The sequence below is a fragment of the Apostichopus japonicus genome, chromosome 9, assembly GCF_037975245.1.
Source record: "Apostichopus japonicus isolate 1M-3 chromosome 9, ASM3797524v1, whole genome shotgun sequence".
NCBI classification, from domain to species: Eukaryota; Metazoa; Echinodermata; class Holothuroidea; order Aspidochirotida; family Stichopodidae; genus Apostichopus; species Apostichopus japonicus.
This window is the reverse complement of record NC_092569.1, coordinates 29,143,132-29,159,667: the sequence shown is the minus strand read 5'-3', so window position 1 is coordinate 29,159,667 and position 16,536 is coordinate 29,143,132. Positions and strand designations below refer to the sequence as shown.

Sequence of the window (16,536 nt, the reverse complement as noted above, 5' to 3'; positions counted from 1 at the left end):
TTCTTTGGTCACTTGTTCCGTCCATTTTCAGGAAGCCATCATCAAGGCAGACTGACCCATGACCTACACCTTTGGTCAAAAATGGTCATCACGCCAGTGTTGTCAAAGCAATGCTCAAGTCACTAAACTTTCAGGTATATAGAAATAACACAGTCACTTGAGTCAATTAACTGGTGCCAGGAAAATCTCTGATAATTGCTTGTCCTTAGGAAAGAGGTTTCTCAATACCACTCTCTAGTATGCCCACTCGCCCAGAATCATAGTCAGAAATAAACAGGTGATGTACAATCCCCCTCCACTCCTTGCCACAGTCCCACCAGTGGTACCGCCGGGCAGGATCTAGCCCTGGTGCAGCAATAGAAATTCCCCCTCCCCCCCTCCCTGCCACAGTTCCACCAGTGGTGCTGCAGGGCGCGATCTAGCCCTGGTGCAGCAATAGAAATCCCCCTCCCCTTCCCCACTCCCTGCCACAGTCTCACCAGTGGAGCTGCAGGCTGCGATCTAGCCCTGGTGCAGCAATAGAAATGTTCCCCCAGAAGAGAGTCTTCATTCAACTAAGCCCAATCATGGTTTGGATTTGGCTGAGAATTTGTGTACATTTTCGGCAACGTAGACGCTTAGATATAGCATACTGAGGCTTTCTCTGTGGAGGACATGGTTTTGTATGAATTCTCAGTTCGATGGAGTATCATGAGAGAACTTTAAGAACTGAACATATTTTTAAGAAAACTAATAAATATTCTTATTGTAAGCACTTATCTTCAGGCGGTTATCGGTCATACTCACCATAGGGCCCTGGCAAAACGAGTCCACACCAGCTGCACTGACCTAGTTACGACACTGCCCATACCACCCCACCCCCCCTCCTCGCATCCTCTCCCATGACAAAGTTTCGAGATTAATCCCAAGGTCTGAATACAACTTTTTCGTAAATCATAAAAGGCCCATTGATTATAAATTCCCAATTATCAGTTTTACAGTCAGTTACGAGATCATTATGATGACGAGACATAATATTCAAAGAACGTGAACATCAGAAAATAACTTTAAGGATGAATGTAGACACAACATAATTAATTGTGGCATTTAGACCGCTAAACAACTCTGTTATCACCCCAGGTTGTGTTTCTTTATCACAGACGTTTAATATTTGAGAAAACCAGTAACCTTTCATACATCCGAGGCCTATCAATTAAAGCGGCTGGGATACTTAGTATAACACCCTGTTCAGTTCGTCCGTCAGAAAGAACACATAAACTTAATAGGAAAACAAGACTTACCGCCTGAAATATATTTCTTCAATACTCTAAAAGTTTAACAATGATAAATAGTGTTGAATGTTGACCAATGGTGCTCTGCTTTTTGTATATAAAGATATAAGAACAAAATTTTAGTTGAGTTAATACAATTGATAAAACATTAACATTTAGGCCTATATGCACCGACGAGCTGACGTCATCAGTCATTTAGCCTTAAATGACAAATTCAGAGCTTTAGCATATTTTAAAACTGAATATCTCGTAAATCAGAAGCCCTCAAATTATTCATATTTCTTGGATAGTATATTTGAAATAACAAGACAAGTCATCCGTTAATGTAAATGAAACTAATTAGTTTACTCTCTTCTCGATAACAACACTCGTAGGCATGGACGTAGCTAAGGCCTGATGATTGGGGGGGGGGGGGGTGTGTAGTGGCTGAAATTCCAACTGGATGGGTTTTGGAGCCAGAAAATTCCGATTGCTGCCTTGTACTTGCTGCCTTGCTAATGGCCTCCCCCATTACTCTAGAACCATCCCTGAATAGCCGAACGGTTAGTCACCCCATTCCACTCCCCCTCTCTGGTCATCTGGTCCATAATTTGATTACTTAGACTATTAAATTAAGTAATCAAATTAATTAATTTGATTAAAAATATGATTAATTTGATTAATCAACTTATTTAAGTTTAAAGATTAAACAGATTAATGGTAATTTATACACGTATTAATTGGAATATATACGCGTATATATTATTAGCCAATCATATGGCCCAAATATATCCGCGTATTAATTCGAATATATACACGTATTAATTCGAATAAATACACGTATTAATTCGAATATATATACACGTATTAAACAGAATACATATGGGGATTAAATCCAATATATGCACGGATTAATTCGAATGTACAAGAAAACACATCCCGCTCTTGCTGTGTACACATATCAACGATAAATATTTTGGCGGGCTCGCGAGATTGCTTCAAAAAGCGAAACTATACGCATGTAAAACACATGTATATTCAATTAATACGCGTATATATTCGAATTAATACGCGGATATATTATGCGGTGTTTGTCCCACATGGCTTGCCATATACGTCGCGGCCCACAATACCCGTCAGCCACACTTTTCAAGGTTTTAAGCCCATTATTAGTTCAGAATTGAAAATTCACATTTCTCGTGAAATATATTCACTTCAAAACTTCATCTATGGACAACCAATACAGAAAAAAACTCCTTCAACCCCTGACAGACCGGTCAAGATTGTACGAGAAGAGGGAAGTATGTTAGGAATGTTGGTCAGGGAAATTTCGAAGATTCAGACACAGTTAATTTATTGGTGCATGGACGCAGATAAGTCTTGGATAATGGTGGGGACGCGCGTCTGTTCTCGGATACTATCTAAGCGGAGCGCGACCCAAAAATATCACAAATAACCCAAGGAGACTTTTGTATACGATGGGTCTGGGGCCCTCTCCCAGAAAAAAAAAAATTATAGACTGCCGCAAATGCGATTTCCGTCCTCTATTTAACAACTGTGGATAAATATAATAAAATAAGAACTGGACGTGAAGCTAGCTCAAATTGGCAACACACATTGTGAGTTGTTAACGATTATTTTGTTCAAACTCAGTCCGTTTTGCTGACCACGAGTTACCAGTCTCGTATACAGATTATATTTCACATGATTGAATGTGTTAATACTTCAGCAGAGAAGACACGCCTAACAGTGTCAATAGTAATAATTCTCGTCTTCTATATCATGTCATAGCACAACGCTGGATCAAACTGCGCCAAAGTTCAATGCAGGTGAATTTGAAGTGCAACGTTTGGTCAAGACAAATTTGTGGGGACACGGTATATCATGTCCCCCCACCCCCTTCCCGACTGAAAAAAGTTGGTGGGGCGCCTACCGCTGTCCCCGTCAGGTTCTGTTTCCTTGTATTGGTGTACAAATATTAAAACCTCTTATAACGGCTACTTTAAAACTTCGTTGAAGGAAATGAAAAAAAATACCAGATATTTCCGAAACCGAACACTACAAACATAGACAGTTTTAAGTTTGTTCATCCTGGAACGCCATTTTCATGCTCACTGATGTGATATCTGCTGTTAATATATATGATATCTGCTGTTTGCTTTACAAATTCGAATAATTGAATGAGACTGAAATAAATAACAGGGGAGAACATTTATTACTCTTATACCGAAACCCTACACCCATCGAAATGTGTGGGGTACGTGTCCCCCCGCCCCCCCCCCCCCCCGATTGACGCCCATGCCCTCAGTGTGCTATTGCAGGTGTGATATTGTCTTTTCCCTGATCTATATCTTTAATGATAAAACGGTTATATTGTCAACGGTTCAGTGATCGGATATCATATTTTTAATAAGTTTTAGCAATCTCTCATGTATCAGTTTGATTCTCTATAAACCATCGTTTTATTGATTGCTAAAAAGATTCATGAGTAAACACACTGCCTCTTTTCAACCTTCTCTTATCATCTTATTCTTTCATTTATCTTTGCTCTGTTGCATGCATGTATACGATTGACATATCTCTTTGATTTTATTACACAAGTGATCTCTGCGATCAAATGGATTCATGGTTATATATATATATATAATATAAAAACGGTTGGGCAAACAAAACATAATTTAGATGCAATCAACCGTGTTGGCCATAGTTAAACTATATATATATATATATATATATATATATATATATATATATATATATATATATATATATATATATATATATATATATGTATATATATATATATGTATATATATATATATATATATACATATATATATATATATATACATATATATATATATATATATATATATATATATATATATATATATATATATATATATATGTATATATAGAGAGAGAGAGAGAGAGAGAGAGGTGGAGAGAGAGAGAGAGGTGGAGAGATATACAGAGATATATACAGATGTTTACATACAGATATATATATAGATATATGTAAACACCATTAAAACAAGCTAATCAAACATAAGATCAAGAGGTCAAAACATCATTACAATAAGGTAATCAAACATTAGGTAAAGACGTGGAGAACAATGTGGCATATTATTACAATTGCCGTTATGAATGTCATTTTCTCCCCAATGCATACTATATCTTTGAGGACAAACTTAACCAGTCTTCTTGAAATCTATTTTGTATGATATGATACTTCAATAATGCAATCTCCTTCAACTGTTGTTAACAATACTGTATGATATTTGCTACTCTGTCTCACAGAGATGAGTTTTTAATACGTCATCTACGTAATTTAAGTAATTTAAATACAAAATTTGAATGATTCAATCATATAAGACAATTTCTGAGAAGTTCTTTTGGATTGCACTTCATTATAAACACAGTCAATGACAGGACAATTAACATTTTCTAACAATAGACTTTCAATAGGTTTGTTCCTATTTAAATACTATTTAAAGAAACAACGTCAAAAGAAATATTTTCTTTTTAGTTCTACGTAATAAAGGAGAGATGAAAAATTTACATAAATGACAATAAACAGAAAATTTTACTGATCACCGAAAAAAAAATGTGTATGATATTTTTTTTGAATATATATGATTTTTATTATTCAACCGTTTACCATCACGGTTCCATGCTTAAGTACAAAATAATCAAACAAAACTTCTGAGACTGAAAGTAAGTCATATTCATAGACATTAGGAGGAATTTTAACAGATCCTTCACTGTTACTGAGTTTCATGCTGCGTTTGATCCAAATACACATCCCCGTAAACCATACCACTCCTATTGCAGTTTGTTTATGGCTGAACTCTAACTTCTTAAACTCTGAAATTTGCATATTATGTTTCACTCATTGCACAAATTTTAGTACCAGTACCAGTACCCAGAATAGCGGGCAGTGGCTATATCCCAAATCACTTGAAATGTACAGTCAAATTCCACACCGACTATTAACAACATTACTTATTAATTGCTGCCTAACCATGACATTTACCATCTACTTAACAAACTGATCACATTCAACCTTTTTGAGAGGAATGAGTCTTTGCAAAAAATCTTGGTGTATTTTATTTTCTATCATGAACCAATGCTTTTAATTATTACTAATGGTGAACTGTTGCCCTACCCCTGCCACTTTAATACCCCAACCCCCCATCCCCTCCCCCCTCACTAATACAAATGAAACATATGACCAAATTACATCAGACAAATTGCGAACTTTAAAAACTCTGTAATTCACAGAAACCTGATAACCTCAATGCTCAGCCACCTCTGTTAACTTAAAAGCTTTATAACTTGTTTATTACTGTATGTCATGGTGATCCTCCTTTCTTCAGGTAAACTACTATTGGAGCTTCACCTTAGACTTGCCAATATGCAAATTTCATCTTGTATATCCTTGGGAACCATGGTTACCTTCTGCCACCCATCCTCTCAAACTGAAAGAGACGAGAAATACAATAAGATGCATCTAAACGAATAACAAATTTTGAATCCCTTTGTGATAGAGGGATTGCATTAAAATCTATAAGAAACATGGCCCTGCAAAACTGAAGAACAAGAGGTATTTAAAACATGCTTATCTCCCCTAAATTCCCCACAATTTAATGATATGAATTAACCCTTCAATTCCATATCTTACATCTGACTAAAAAATAGAAACAGATGTTAGGTTGAATGTATTCATTCACCTTAGTTGGTATGATTTTAGTTTCGTGTTTCAGTTTTAAAAGTGAACTTGCCCCAAGGTAACACATAACATTACGATGTTTCACTACAATGTCACACTATGACGTTGTAGCCGTGGTGGTGTAGAGGTAGATGTATAGAGTAAGGAGGACACTGAGGCTTCTACTGGATTACGCATTCGTCTATTTTAATCCGTGAAAACTCTTTGGTATCCTCTACTCTTATTCAAACGCAAATCAGTGACAAAGTCACACAGTGTGGATATATTGCACAGGCTGCCACACCCTGGCACAAGTTACAGGTATAGTATTACAGTAGGTGTATGTACAGGTATAAGGTATAAGCTATCTGGTCACAACTGACTCTACTCAGCTCTGGAATGCAAGTGAGGTCCCTGGAACTCTCAATTGCACATGCAGGAATATCCAAACAGAGGGCATGACCTCACATACTGAATATTCATGAGGCACACTTACATGCCCCCTCAAAATGAATTTAATTCATTTTCTAACATTGAAATACACCAATTAAACTTAAACACAAAATACAAATGAAACAATTTTTATTATTTTCGAAACAAATTTTGTCAAACACAACAAACATATAATATAGATGAAATTCAGAACACGCACTTAACCAAAACTTAAGCAGTTAAAACCTGTAGGCACCTTAAGCAATTCTATGCATTCGAGTTTTCCACCAAAACAATTACTTTGTGTATTGGTCGATCAAGCACTATTACCTTACCCCTACGTTTGCCTTTATCATCTATATGTGCACTTAATGCGACCTTGACCTTTCTTACACAGTTATCATCACCCTGAATAACATCTACCACCCTGGCTAATGGCCACTCATTGCGAGGCAAATCTTCAGTCTTGACCAATACAACGTCATTTATCTCAATGTTACGAGAGGGCTTAGACCACTTTTGACGTGCCTGAAGATTTTGCAAATATTCTACTCTCCACCGAGACCAAAACACATTGATCATATACTGGACTCTACGCCATCGTTTGCGTGAATACATATCAGAAGAATCAAAACTACCTGGAGGGGGAAGGAGTACCCTTGACTTCATGGTGATCAAATGGTTTGGGGTCAATGGTGCCAAAGACATAGGATCATAGAGTGTGTCTGCTGACAATGGGCGGCTATTAATTATTGAAGCTACCTCATACATGAATGTTCTAAGTGACTCGTCGTCTAGCTGAGTGCTATGCTTATCTAACGTAGAATTCAATATATTGCGAGCAGTGCGAATCTGACGTTCCCATACTCCTCCCATATGACTGGCATGGGGAACGTTAAATTTGAACTCGAAATAATCACAACCTTGTTTCAAAAGGAACTTACTGACACTATTGTGATCCGTCTCAGCTAGAGCTTTCTTGAGTTCATTACTAGCCCCAACAAAATTAGTTCCTTGATCGGAGCGCAGTACTCTAATGGGACCCCGAACAGCTAAGAACCGTCTTAGTGCATTAAGAAAGGAGTCAGTACTTAGTGAACAAGACACTTCTATGTGTACTGCCCTAGAAGCCATGCAAGTAAAGAGGACACCATAGCGTTTCAGCTGCTTTCGACCCTCCTTCACATACCAAGGACCAAAACAGTCTACACCACAATACGTAAATGGAGGAGATGCCTCTACTCGATCTGCTGGTAGATCTGCCATTTTTTGTTGGTTAAGCTTACCCCGATATTTTTTACATTTGACGCAACCATGTATGACTTTGGCAACGGCACTACTGCAACCAACAACCCAGAAACCATTTGCCCTTAGCTCGTTGGTTGTAAAACCACGACCTTGGTGTTCAACCTTCTCATGGAAGTGGTATATAAGTAAATTTGTTACATGTCCAGTCTTTGGAAATATTACAGGATGCCTTACATGAAATTCTGAACTGGACTTACAGAGGCGTCCGCCGACACGCATAATTTCATCATCATCCAGAAAGGGATCAAGATCCCCAAGAGGTCTTGTCCTTAAACATGTACCAAGCTCATTCCTTGAGGTTTTACAGGTTCGCAAAAAGTCTATTTCTACCTTAAATGCATTAGCTTGCACCATTCTTACAATTTCAAGCTCTGCTGCTTTTAGTTCCTCGACCCCAATACAATTAGGGGATTCCTTAGCATGACTATCACTACGTAGGCCATTCTTAAGATTAAACTTCAGAAGCAAGCAGACAGCAATAGCTCTTTTTGCTTTGAACCAACTTGAGACATGCTTTAATCTTTCTACCTCCAAATAAGAAGGAGACCCTTCACTTTGAACAAGTAATGAATTGACCCTTCTAACTTCAGGATCATCAGCAGAAAGATTTGCATTAGGATGACTTTCAATAGGAGGTTCAACCTTTCTAATAAACTTAGGTCCAGTGAGCCAATTGGATCCTAGCAACTCCTCTGTAGTCAAGCCTCTTGAGGCGTGGTCAGCAGGGTTATCAGAACCCTTAACATGCCTCCACTGAGAGGGATCTGTTGCATTTCGGATCTGTTGGACACGGTTGGAAACAAAAACATGGAATTTACGTGCCTCATTGTTGATGTAACCTAATACCACTTGACTGTCTGTCCAAAAGAATTCACTAATGTTATCATACTCAAGCTCTTTTCGAAGTAAGAGACTAATTTTGACTGATAAAACAGCTGCAGTTAGTTCTAAACGAGGAATTGTGATTGACTTTATCGGTGCTACTCTTGCCTTTCCCATGACAAAGGCGCAGTGTACTTGGTTCAAGCCATTTTGAAGACGAAGATACGAACAATGACCATAGCCTTTAGTACTTGCATCACAAAAGTGATGTAGTTCTACTCTGACAACCTTACCAAAACCAACAGGCTTATAACAACGTTCAAATTTTAATTCATCTAGTTTACAGAGGTTTCTTCTCCAATTTTCCCAAGTTGCTCTCAACTCCTCAGGCAGAGGGCAATCCCAAGCCATATGATCATTACACAGACTTTGAAGAATCTGCTTCCCTATAAGAACAACTGGAGAAACAAAGCCTAAAGGATCGTATACAGAACTCACAGTGGAAAGAATTCCACGCCTAGTAAGGGGCTGATCCTTTAAGGTGATCTTAAATTGAAATACTTCAGACTCAATACACCATTGTACACCTAATGCCCTTTCTATGGGTAAGGGATCCAAACAAAGATCCAAATCCTTAGTAGCTCCAGCTTGATCCTCTGAGGGAACAGACCTCATCACAATTCTGGAATTTGATACTATCTTATGAAATCTGATACCTCCTTTCTTCAGAACATCTTTCGTTCTGGAAATGAGATCAATAGCTTCATTGGCATCAGATACTGATTTTAAGCCATCATCAACATAAAAATTTTGATGAATGAAGTGGGTTACGTCAGGCCCAAATTCTTTCTCATAATCAGAGGCAATCTGCTTAAGTCCAAAGTTAGCGCACCCGGGCGATGACCCTGCCCCAAAGAGGTGAACTGTCATACGATACTCTACAGGCTCACTAGTAAAATCACCATTTTGCCACCAAAGGAATCGTAGAAGATCTCTTTGTTCCTTATTTACCTTAAATTGATAAAACATAGCTTCAATATCGCCCATAAATGCAACACTCTCTTGTCGAAACCGGCAGAGAACCCCAACAAGTGTATTTGTCAGATTAGGTCCTGTTAGCAAATAATCGTTAAGTGAGACACCCTTAAACGTAGCACTACAATCGAACACCACACGAATTTTGCCAGGTTTCTTTGGATGATAGATTCCATGGTGTGGTATGAAATTAACATTACCATTTTGTGAAGTAAGTTCGCCAACAGGAACCCTTTCTGCAAATCCCTTGGAGATGATATCTTGCATGAAAGCACAATAATCTCTAGCATATACAATATCACCTTCTAATCTTTTCTGAAGTTTACTCAAACGATGCCAAGCAAGAGATCGATTATTCGGTAGATTCATGGCTATTGACCTTAAGGGTAATGGCATCTCATAATGACCATCTTCTGCTATATGAACACCCTCTTTTAGTGTTGAGAGAAATTGAACATCTTCTTGTGAGTATGAAGTTTGACCAAAATTTCCTTCATTGAACTCTAGTTCCATCATTCGAGCTACTTGTTCTGGACACATAATTTCCTTTACCTTGGTCCTGAAGCAAATATGTACTTCTCTACAGTCGTCTAGTTGGGAAGGGGTGGGTACCTCACAAGTAACAATTAAATGACTAAGGCCTATGGAGTCATGATCACAAATTTCTACTTCATCTGGGTCAACCATTCCTACAATACCCCAACCAAGGTCAGTCCTTTGTGCATAAGGTCCATCACCAACAGGAGGTATGACTTGCCTCGGTACAAGAGCCTTAGGGCAGTTGTAGCCAATCAACAACCCAATGTCACACTCTGCGACAGGCATTAAATTGTTTGCAATTTTCTTTAAGTACGGCCACTGCTGGGCTATCACAGGACTAGGAATGTGTGTTCGGTTTACTGGAATTGCATAACGAGTGTAGGACATAGGTAAGGGAATTACATTTGAACTGTCATGACCTCTCACAATTAAGCCATCTACCCTATTGCTATTAACAACATGATTTTGAGAGATCATGGTGGATAATGCTAATTGAGTTCTTGTTCCTTTAACACCTAATGCCTCGCAAACGCACTCTGTTACAAAGGTGGTATCAGACTGAGTGTCTAACATAGCATAAGTAAGGATTTCCTTGTTAGGGTTACCCTTATGGGAGATATACACGGGAAGAATCAAAGAACTCATATTGGCCTTGTTGGCACCACTCATATGATTAAACCCTTTCTGAACCTCTAATGGTTGTGTCTGAACACTCACAGACGTTGTACTGACATTACGAGAAATGCTACCACTTTGTTCCCTCTGAGTCTCTGATTTAGGCTTAAAATCCCCATGAAATGCTGTTGGATGAGGCCTCCCACACCTTTTACATGTGATCCGCTTGCGGCAAAATCGAGATCTATGACCTTGTCGAAGACAACCATAACACAAATCATTATCTTTGGCATAATTCTTACGACCTTCCATTGGTTTTGACAAAAACTGCCTGCAATCATCTAAATCATGTTCACTTTGGCACATAATGCATCTATTTACATTTCCTTTAGACAATTCAGACCCTTCAATTGCAAAATTTCTAGCTCCCTGAGTACTTTGCCCTACCTTACCCCTTGCATCAGACTGACAGAACTTTAAAGCCTGGAAAGAAGTAACAGGGTTACATGCAATGTTTGCCTCTCTCACTATGAACAGACGAAATTCGCTGAACGGGGGGAAACTAATTCTACCTTGATGCACTCCCCAGTCTGCTACAAAACGACCCCAACGTGTAACTAACCAACTAGGTAACTTAGTAAGCAACTTACGATTTTCCCAACTACCATTGAGTGTACTAAGACCTCCTGCCACCATCTGAAAGGCTGTTTCACACTGACCCAAAAAGTCGCCAAATTTACGCAAAGCCAACCCATCATTTGGTTGAATTTTAGGCCACGCCTCTAGCTTACTTCTGAAGGCATCCATCACAACTATTGGATTACCATATCTCTCTTGGAGGAGGCTTCTAGCTTCCTCATAAGAACTATCTGTAGGGATGAGAAAATATCCTTCTAAAGCTTCCTTGGGAGAACCTGTCAAGTATCTTTTCAAATAGTAGATCTTTTCAGAAGGAGGTATACCTCTATTTTCTAACAAAGAGTCTAGAGTGCACTTCCATCCTGGGTATTTCAGAGGATCCCCATCAAAGGTACCTGGTTCAGGCAAAGGAAGTCTGTTAAGATTCACTTGTTCTGACAACACCCTAGCAAAGGAGTCTACTTGAATATTGGAGTCAAATACACTAGGCATATGTGGCTTGGTTACTGGTACAGGAGTGACACCTACAGAAGATACAGATTTATGATGTCCTTCAGACAGAACAGGATTCCCAGTAATAGTTTCATAAGGTCCACTGCTTAACGATGTTTGACTTATGAGCTTTAATGGTAAGTGTGTGGGCTGAACATTAAAATGCGCCCTAGAATTTTCATAAGTATTGTCTACTGACCCTGAGTCTGGCAATGCAGCTGCTAAGTTTTCAGGTGACGAAGAAGGGTTAGAATGAGCATGCACATACTCTTTAGTGTATTTACTACTGTCATCTGGGAATCTATCAAGAGTTATAAATTCGTTCTCTACCTTTACCATTGCATCAATTTCAGCCTCTGCCATTTCAAGCATTCTTCTCGTTTCTAACTTCTCTAGCTCTGCCTTCTGTTTTTCCAGCTCAGCTTTGTGTTTTTGCTCTTTATCTATATATTTCACGGATTAAAATAGACGAATGCGTAATCCAGTAGAAGCCTCAGTGTCCTCCTTACTCTATACATCTACCTCTACACCACCACGGCTACAATGAAAACTCTAGGCACCTTAAGCAATTCTATGCATTCGAGTTTTCCACCAAAACAATTACTTTGTGTATTGGTCGATCAAGCACTATTACCTTACCCCTACGTTTGCCTTTATCATCTATATGTGCACTTAATGCGACCTTGACCTTTCTTACACAGTTATCATCACCCTGAATAACATCTACCACCCTGGCTAATGGCCACTCATTGCGAGGCAAATCTTCAGTCTTGACCAATACAACGTCATTTATCTCAATGTTACGAGAGGGCTTAGACCACCTTTGACGTGCCTGAAGATTTTGCAAATATTCTACTCTCCACCGAGACCAAAACACATTGATCATATACTGGACTCTACGCCATCGTTTGCGTGAATACATATCAGAAGAATCAAAACTACCTGGAGGGGGAAGGAGTACCCTTGACTTCATGGTGATCAAATGGTTTGGGGTCAATGGTGCCAAAGACATAGGATCATAGAGTGTGTCTGCTGACAATGGGCGGCTATTAATTATTGAAGCTACCTCATACATGAATGTTCTAAGTGACTCGTCGTCTAGCTGAGTGCCATGCTTATCTAACGTAGAATTCAATATATTGCGAGCAGTGCGAATCTGACGTTCCCATACTCCTCCCATATGACTGGCATGGGGAACGTTAAATTTGAACTCGAAATAATCACAACCTTGTTTCAAAAGGAACTTACTGACACTATTGTGATCCGTCTCAGCTAGAGCTTTCTTGAGTTCATTACTAGCCCCAACAAAATTAGTTCCTTGATCGGAGCGCAGTACTCTAATGGGACCCCGAACAGCTAAGAACCGTCTTAGTGCATTAAGAAAGGAGTCAGTACTTAGTGAACTGGATTAGTGTACTGGGACGTGACACCGTCACAAAACAGTACAAAACCCTGTGATGCAACACTGTGACATAACCCTACAATTTAACACTATTGACTTCTAATGAAAAATTGTCATATTTTGAAAGATGTATCATTGTTCATGATACTGCCATTAGTCACCAGTAGATAAAGAACAAACTGTAAAACTGCAAAAATGATAGTTAAAAGGTGTTACAAGAGCATTTTAAATTAAACATGAGTTGAAAAAGGCAGAGTGAGATATGACACATCATTAAAAATGTCAGACATACCTTGAAATGTGTCTTCGACCATCATATATTCACACGGCCAAATTATAGATACATATTTTACAAAAAAAAACGGACATATTAAGCAATTTAATATAACCTAGGTTATTTTCATTTCCTCTATGACATGCTCAGTTTAGGAGACTCACCTCATTGGCCACTAGTTGCTTCTTTTTCAGATAAAGTATAGCCTTGTCCTGAAATTATAACAACAGTTAGGTACAACGTTACCATAATATGTGTTATTATTTACATCTGCAATACATTACAAGTTCAACCTGGTTTATAGCCCTCGCTTGGTTTAATCCCAGAAATAAATTATTATTTTCCAGGTTTCCTGTGATCTATGAAGTGATCACAGCTGTCTTCCTTACCTTTCATCCTCAAGCTCTTTTATGAAAGTTGTGACAGTTTATTCCTGCTGCAGCTGCTACAGTAGCTAGGATAAGGCAGATAGCTTTGGTTACTTCATAGATCATGTGATACCTGGAAAATCACTGTTTTTTCCTCTTTTAAACCAAGTGAGAGCTAACCAGGTTTAAGTTGTAATGTAGATACTTGATACTAGATATTTGATACTTGATAACAGATACTTGATACCAGATACTTGATATTTTATACTAGATACTTGATAACAGATACTTGAACCAGATATGTGATACTAGATATTTGATACCAGATACTTGATACCAGATATTTGATACCAGATACTTGATATTTTATACTAGATACTTGATACCAGATATGTGATACTAGATATTTGATACTAGATACTTGATACTAGATACTTGATACCAGATACTTGATACTAGATACTGGATACTAGATACTAGCTACTTGATACCAGATCCTTGATACCAGATACTTGATATTAGATATATGTTAAATAAAGCAACAAAAGGAAGGAGAAAGTATGCAGCAATTACTCCTAAATCGATTAACTAATTCAATGTACCGACAGAAATAATAGCCTGCCTAGAATGATGGCCGAACTATTTACAGCAACGAACTATTTATTTGATGTGTTTCAGACTTCTCTCTGTTTTTGCATATGTTACTCTATTGTCACTGAGTTGTCACTGAAATAAATATTATTTCAAAGATGTTAGTAGAACCTCTCAGCTTACAGTATTGTAAGCCTACAGTAAGTTTTCTACAGTACTAACCTTGTTGCCTTGTTGCTTAGCATCGATAGCTAAATTTTCCAGTAACTTCTCAGCTTAAGGTATTGTAAGCCTAAGTTTCCTACAGTACTCACCTTGTTGCCTTGTTGCTTAGCATCGATAGCTAAATTTTCCAGTAACCTCTCGTTAGATTCCAATCTTATCATGTAAGCTGCAAAGAAAGGAAGAAATGTCCTTCTATGATCTTTTCTACAAATACAAGATGTGATGCGCATTTAATTAAATTCCTGTCCTATTAATATTTTATTCATTTCTTATCTTTTGCAAGAAGGAAAATGCAGGTATGTGTTGGTCTTGTGAAATGTCTTGCTTTCATTCAACAGATGTTTATGTTTGCTCTTGTAGCTAGAATGTGGCATATTGCTAATGCTAGCTAAATATGACTCGGGAGATCCACAGTATAGTTTCTTTCAATTTCAAGGAGTTGGAACTTATAAAATGTTCTGGACGCATTTCTTTCTCCTAAACATAAATAGTGATAACTACTATAATCTTAATGCAGCAGGAATAAACTTTCAAAAAAGAGCTTAAGGAGAAAGATAAGGAAGACAGCCATAGTTACTTTATCAGATGATGTGATACCCGGTAAATCACTGTGTTTTCCGGGGAAAAACCAAGCGAGGGAAAACAATGTTGAACTCCTAATGTCTTAAGCACACAGCAAATGCAAAAATATATACAGTAGCGGAATGCTCAAACATATTTGTTATATATTAAGAGTTTAGTGACATGTGCAAATAAAAGAAGTTTGTGTGCAATATGTGGATCGTGTGCACACCACCCAAAGTATTATTAACGGCCGTACATACCTTATGGAAAGGCCATGCAGACCAATGTATTGTGTTTAATAATGTAATGAAAATAAAGTATTTAGACACACTCTGGCTGTGGACCACTAAAGACTGTCTCCGGTGTACTCTATATCATGTCACTCTTGGAACCTTTCGGTTTTCTTTACACCTTTTCCAAGATATAAAATTGGCGACGAGGATGGGATTAAATCATATACGCTGAACAAGCCTGTGAAATAATGGCTGTTTTCGACAATGTCCGAGTTTTCTACAAAAAGTTGGAACTGTTTGCAGATTACGCAGATAGATGTGACGCTTTCATCGCAGCGAACGATGTAGCAGATGAAAAACGTCTTTATGAAATCTTCACTTCTGCAACTCACTCCCACTCAACCCTCATAAGGAACTAATCAAACCCACATCATAAATCACTTTACTGTAACAACAAGCAAGATACTCCTAAATAGCAGGAGTGCCACTGTGAGAGTATAACAGTATATGACCTTTGATCTCACCTTGCTTTGTTTTATTGTTTTGTAGCATTCCTTGTAATCCTTTCAAATTGTCCATCATCTTCATTTGAGTTGAACTCAGCTCTGGAGGTACACGCTTACCTTGGGATTTAATCTGGTCACACTGTAAGCCCAAAAGAAACAACACAAAAATACATCAAAATACAGAGTTTAGAGAAACCTAGGGAGGAGCATGCACAGATCTATCTACAAATTCAAACTTTTTCTCATGTTTTAATAAAGCAGTTACCATTGTAATCAGTAATGGAGCTTCCATACAGTCAGAGGGATGCCCTCCCCCCCCCCCCCCCTGACGAACTCATATGGACTGCTGACGCCCTTTTCAGCTTTTTACCACTTTTTACTTTATTCGCGATTATTGACTTTTTTATTGCGCTCTCAAATACCTATTGACATTTGTCACATTTTGTTGGTGTAATTTTCTGACAAAATGGCAATGACACCTATTTATTCTTCGTTTATCTGCAAATTAGCAAGGCCCGGAAAGGGTAAT

General features: G+C 38.1%; 1 protein-coding gene across 1 annotated transcript in view; it reads right to left on the bottom strand.

Moving 5' to 3' along the window:
• Positions 1-5,470: 5,470 nt before the first annotated feature.
• LOC139974378 (coiled-coil and C2 domain-containing protein 1-like) overlaps positions 5,471-16,536 on the bottom strand; it is a 106,640-nt gene continuing 95,574 nt past the window's right edge. The window contains exons 24-27 of the mRNA XM_071981490.1: positions 16,026-16,146; positions 14,794-14,870; positions 13,685-13,732; positions 5,471-5,731 (exon numbers count right to left, since the gene is read on the bottom strand). Coding sequence (XP_071837591.1) covers positions 5,705-5,731; positions 13,685-13,732; positions 14,794-14,870; positions 16,026-16,146 — 273 coding nt within the window. The 3' untranslated portion in view covers positions 5,471-5,704. The remainder of the gene's footprint in view (positions 5,732-13,684; positions 13,733-14,793; positions 14,871-16,025; positions 16,147-16,536) is intronic.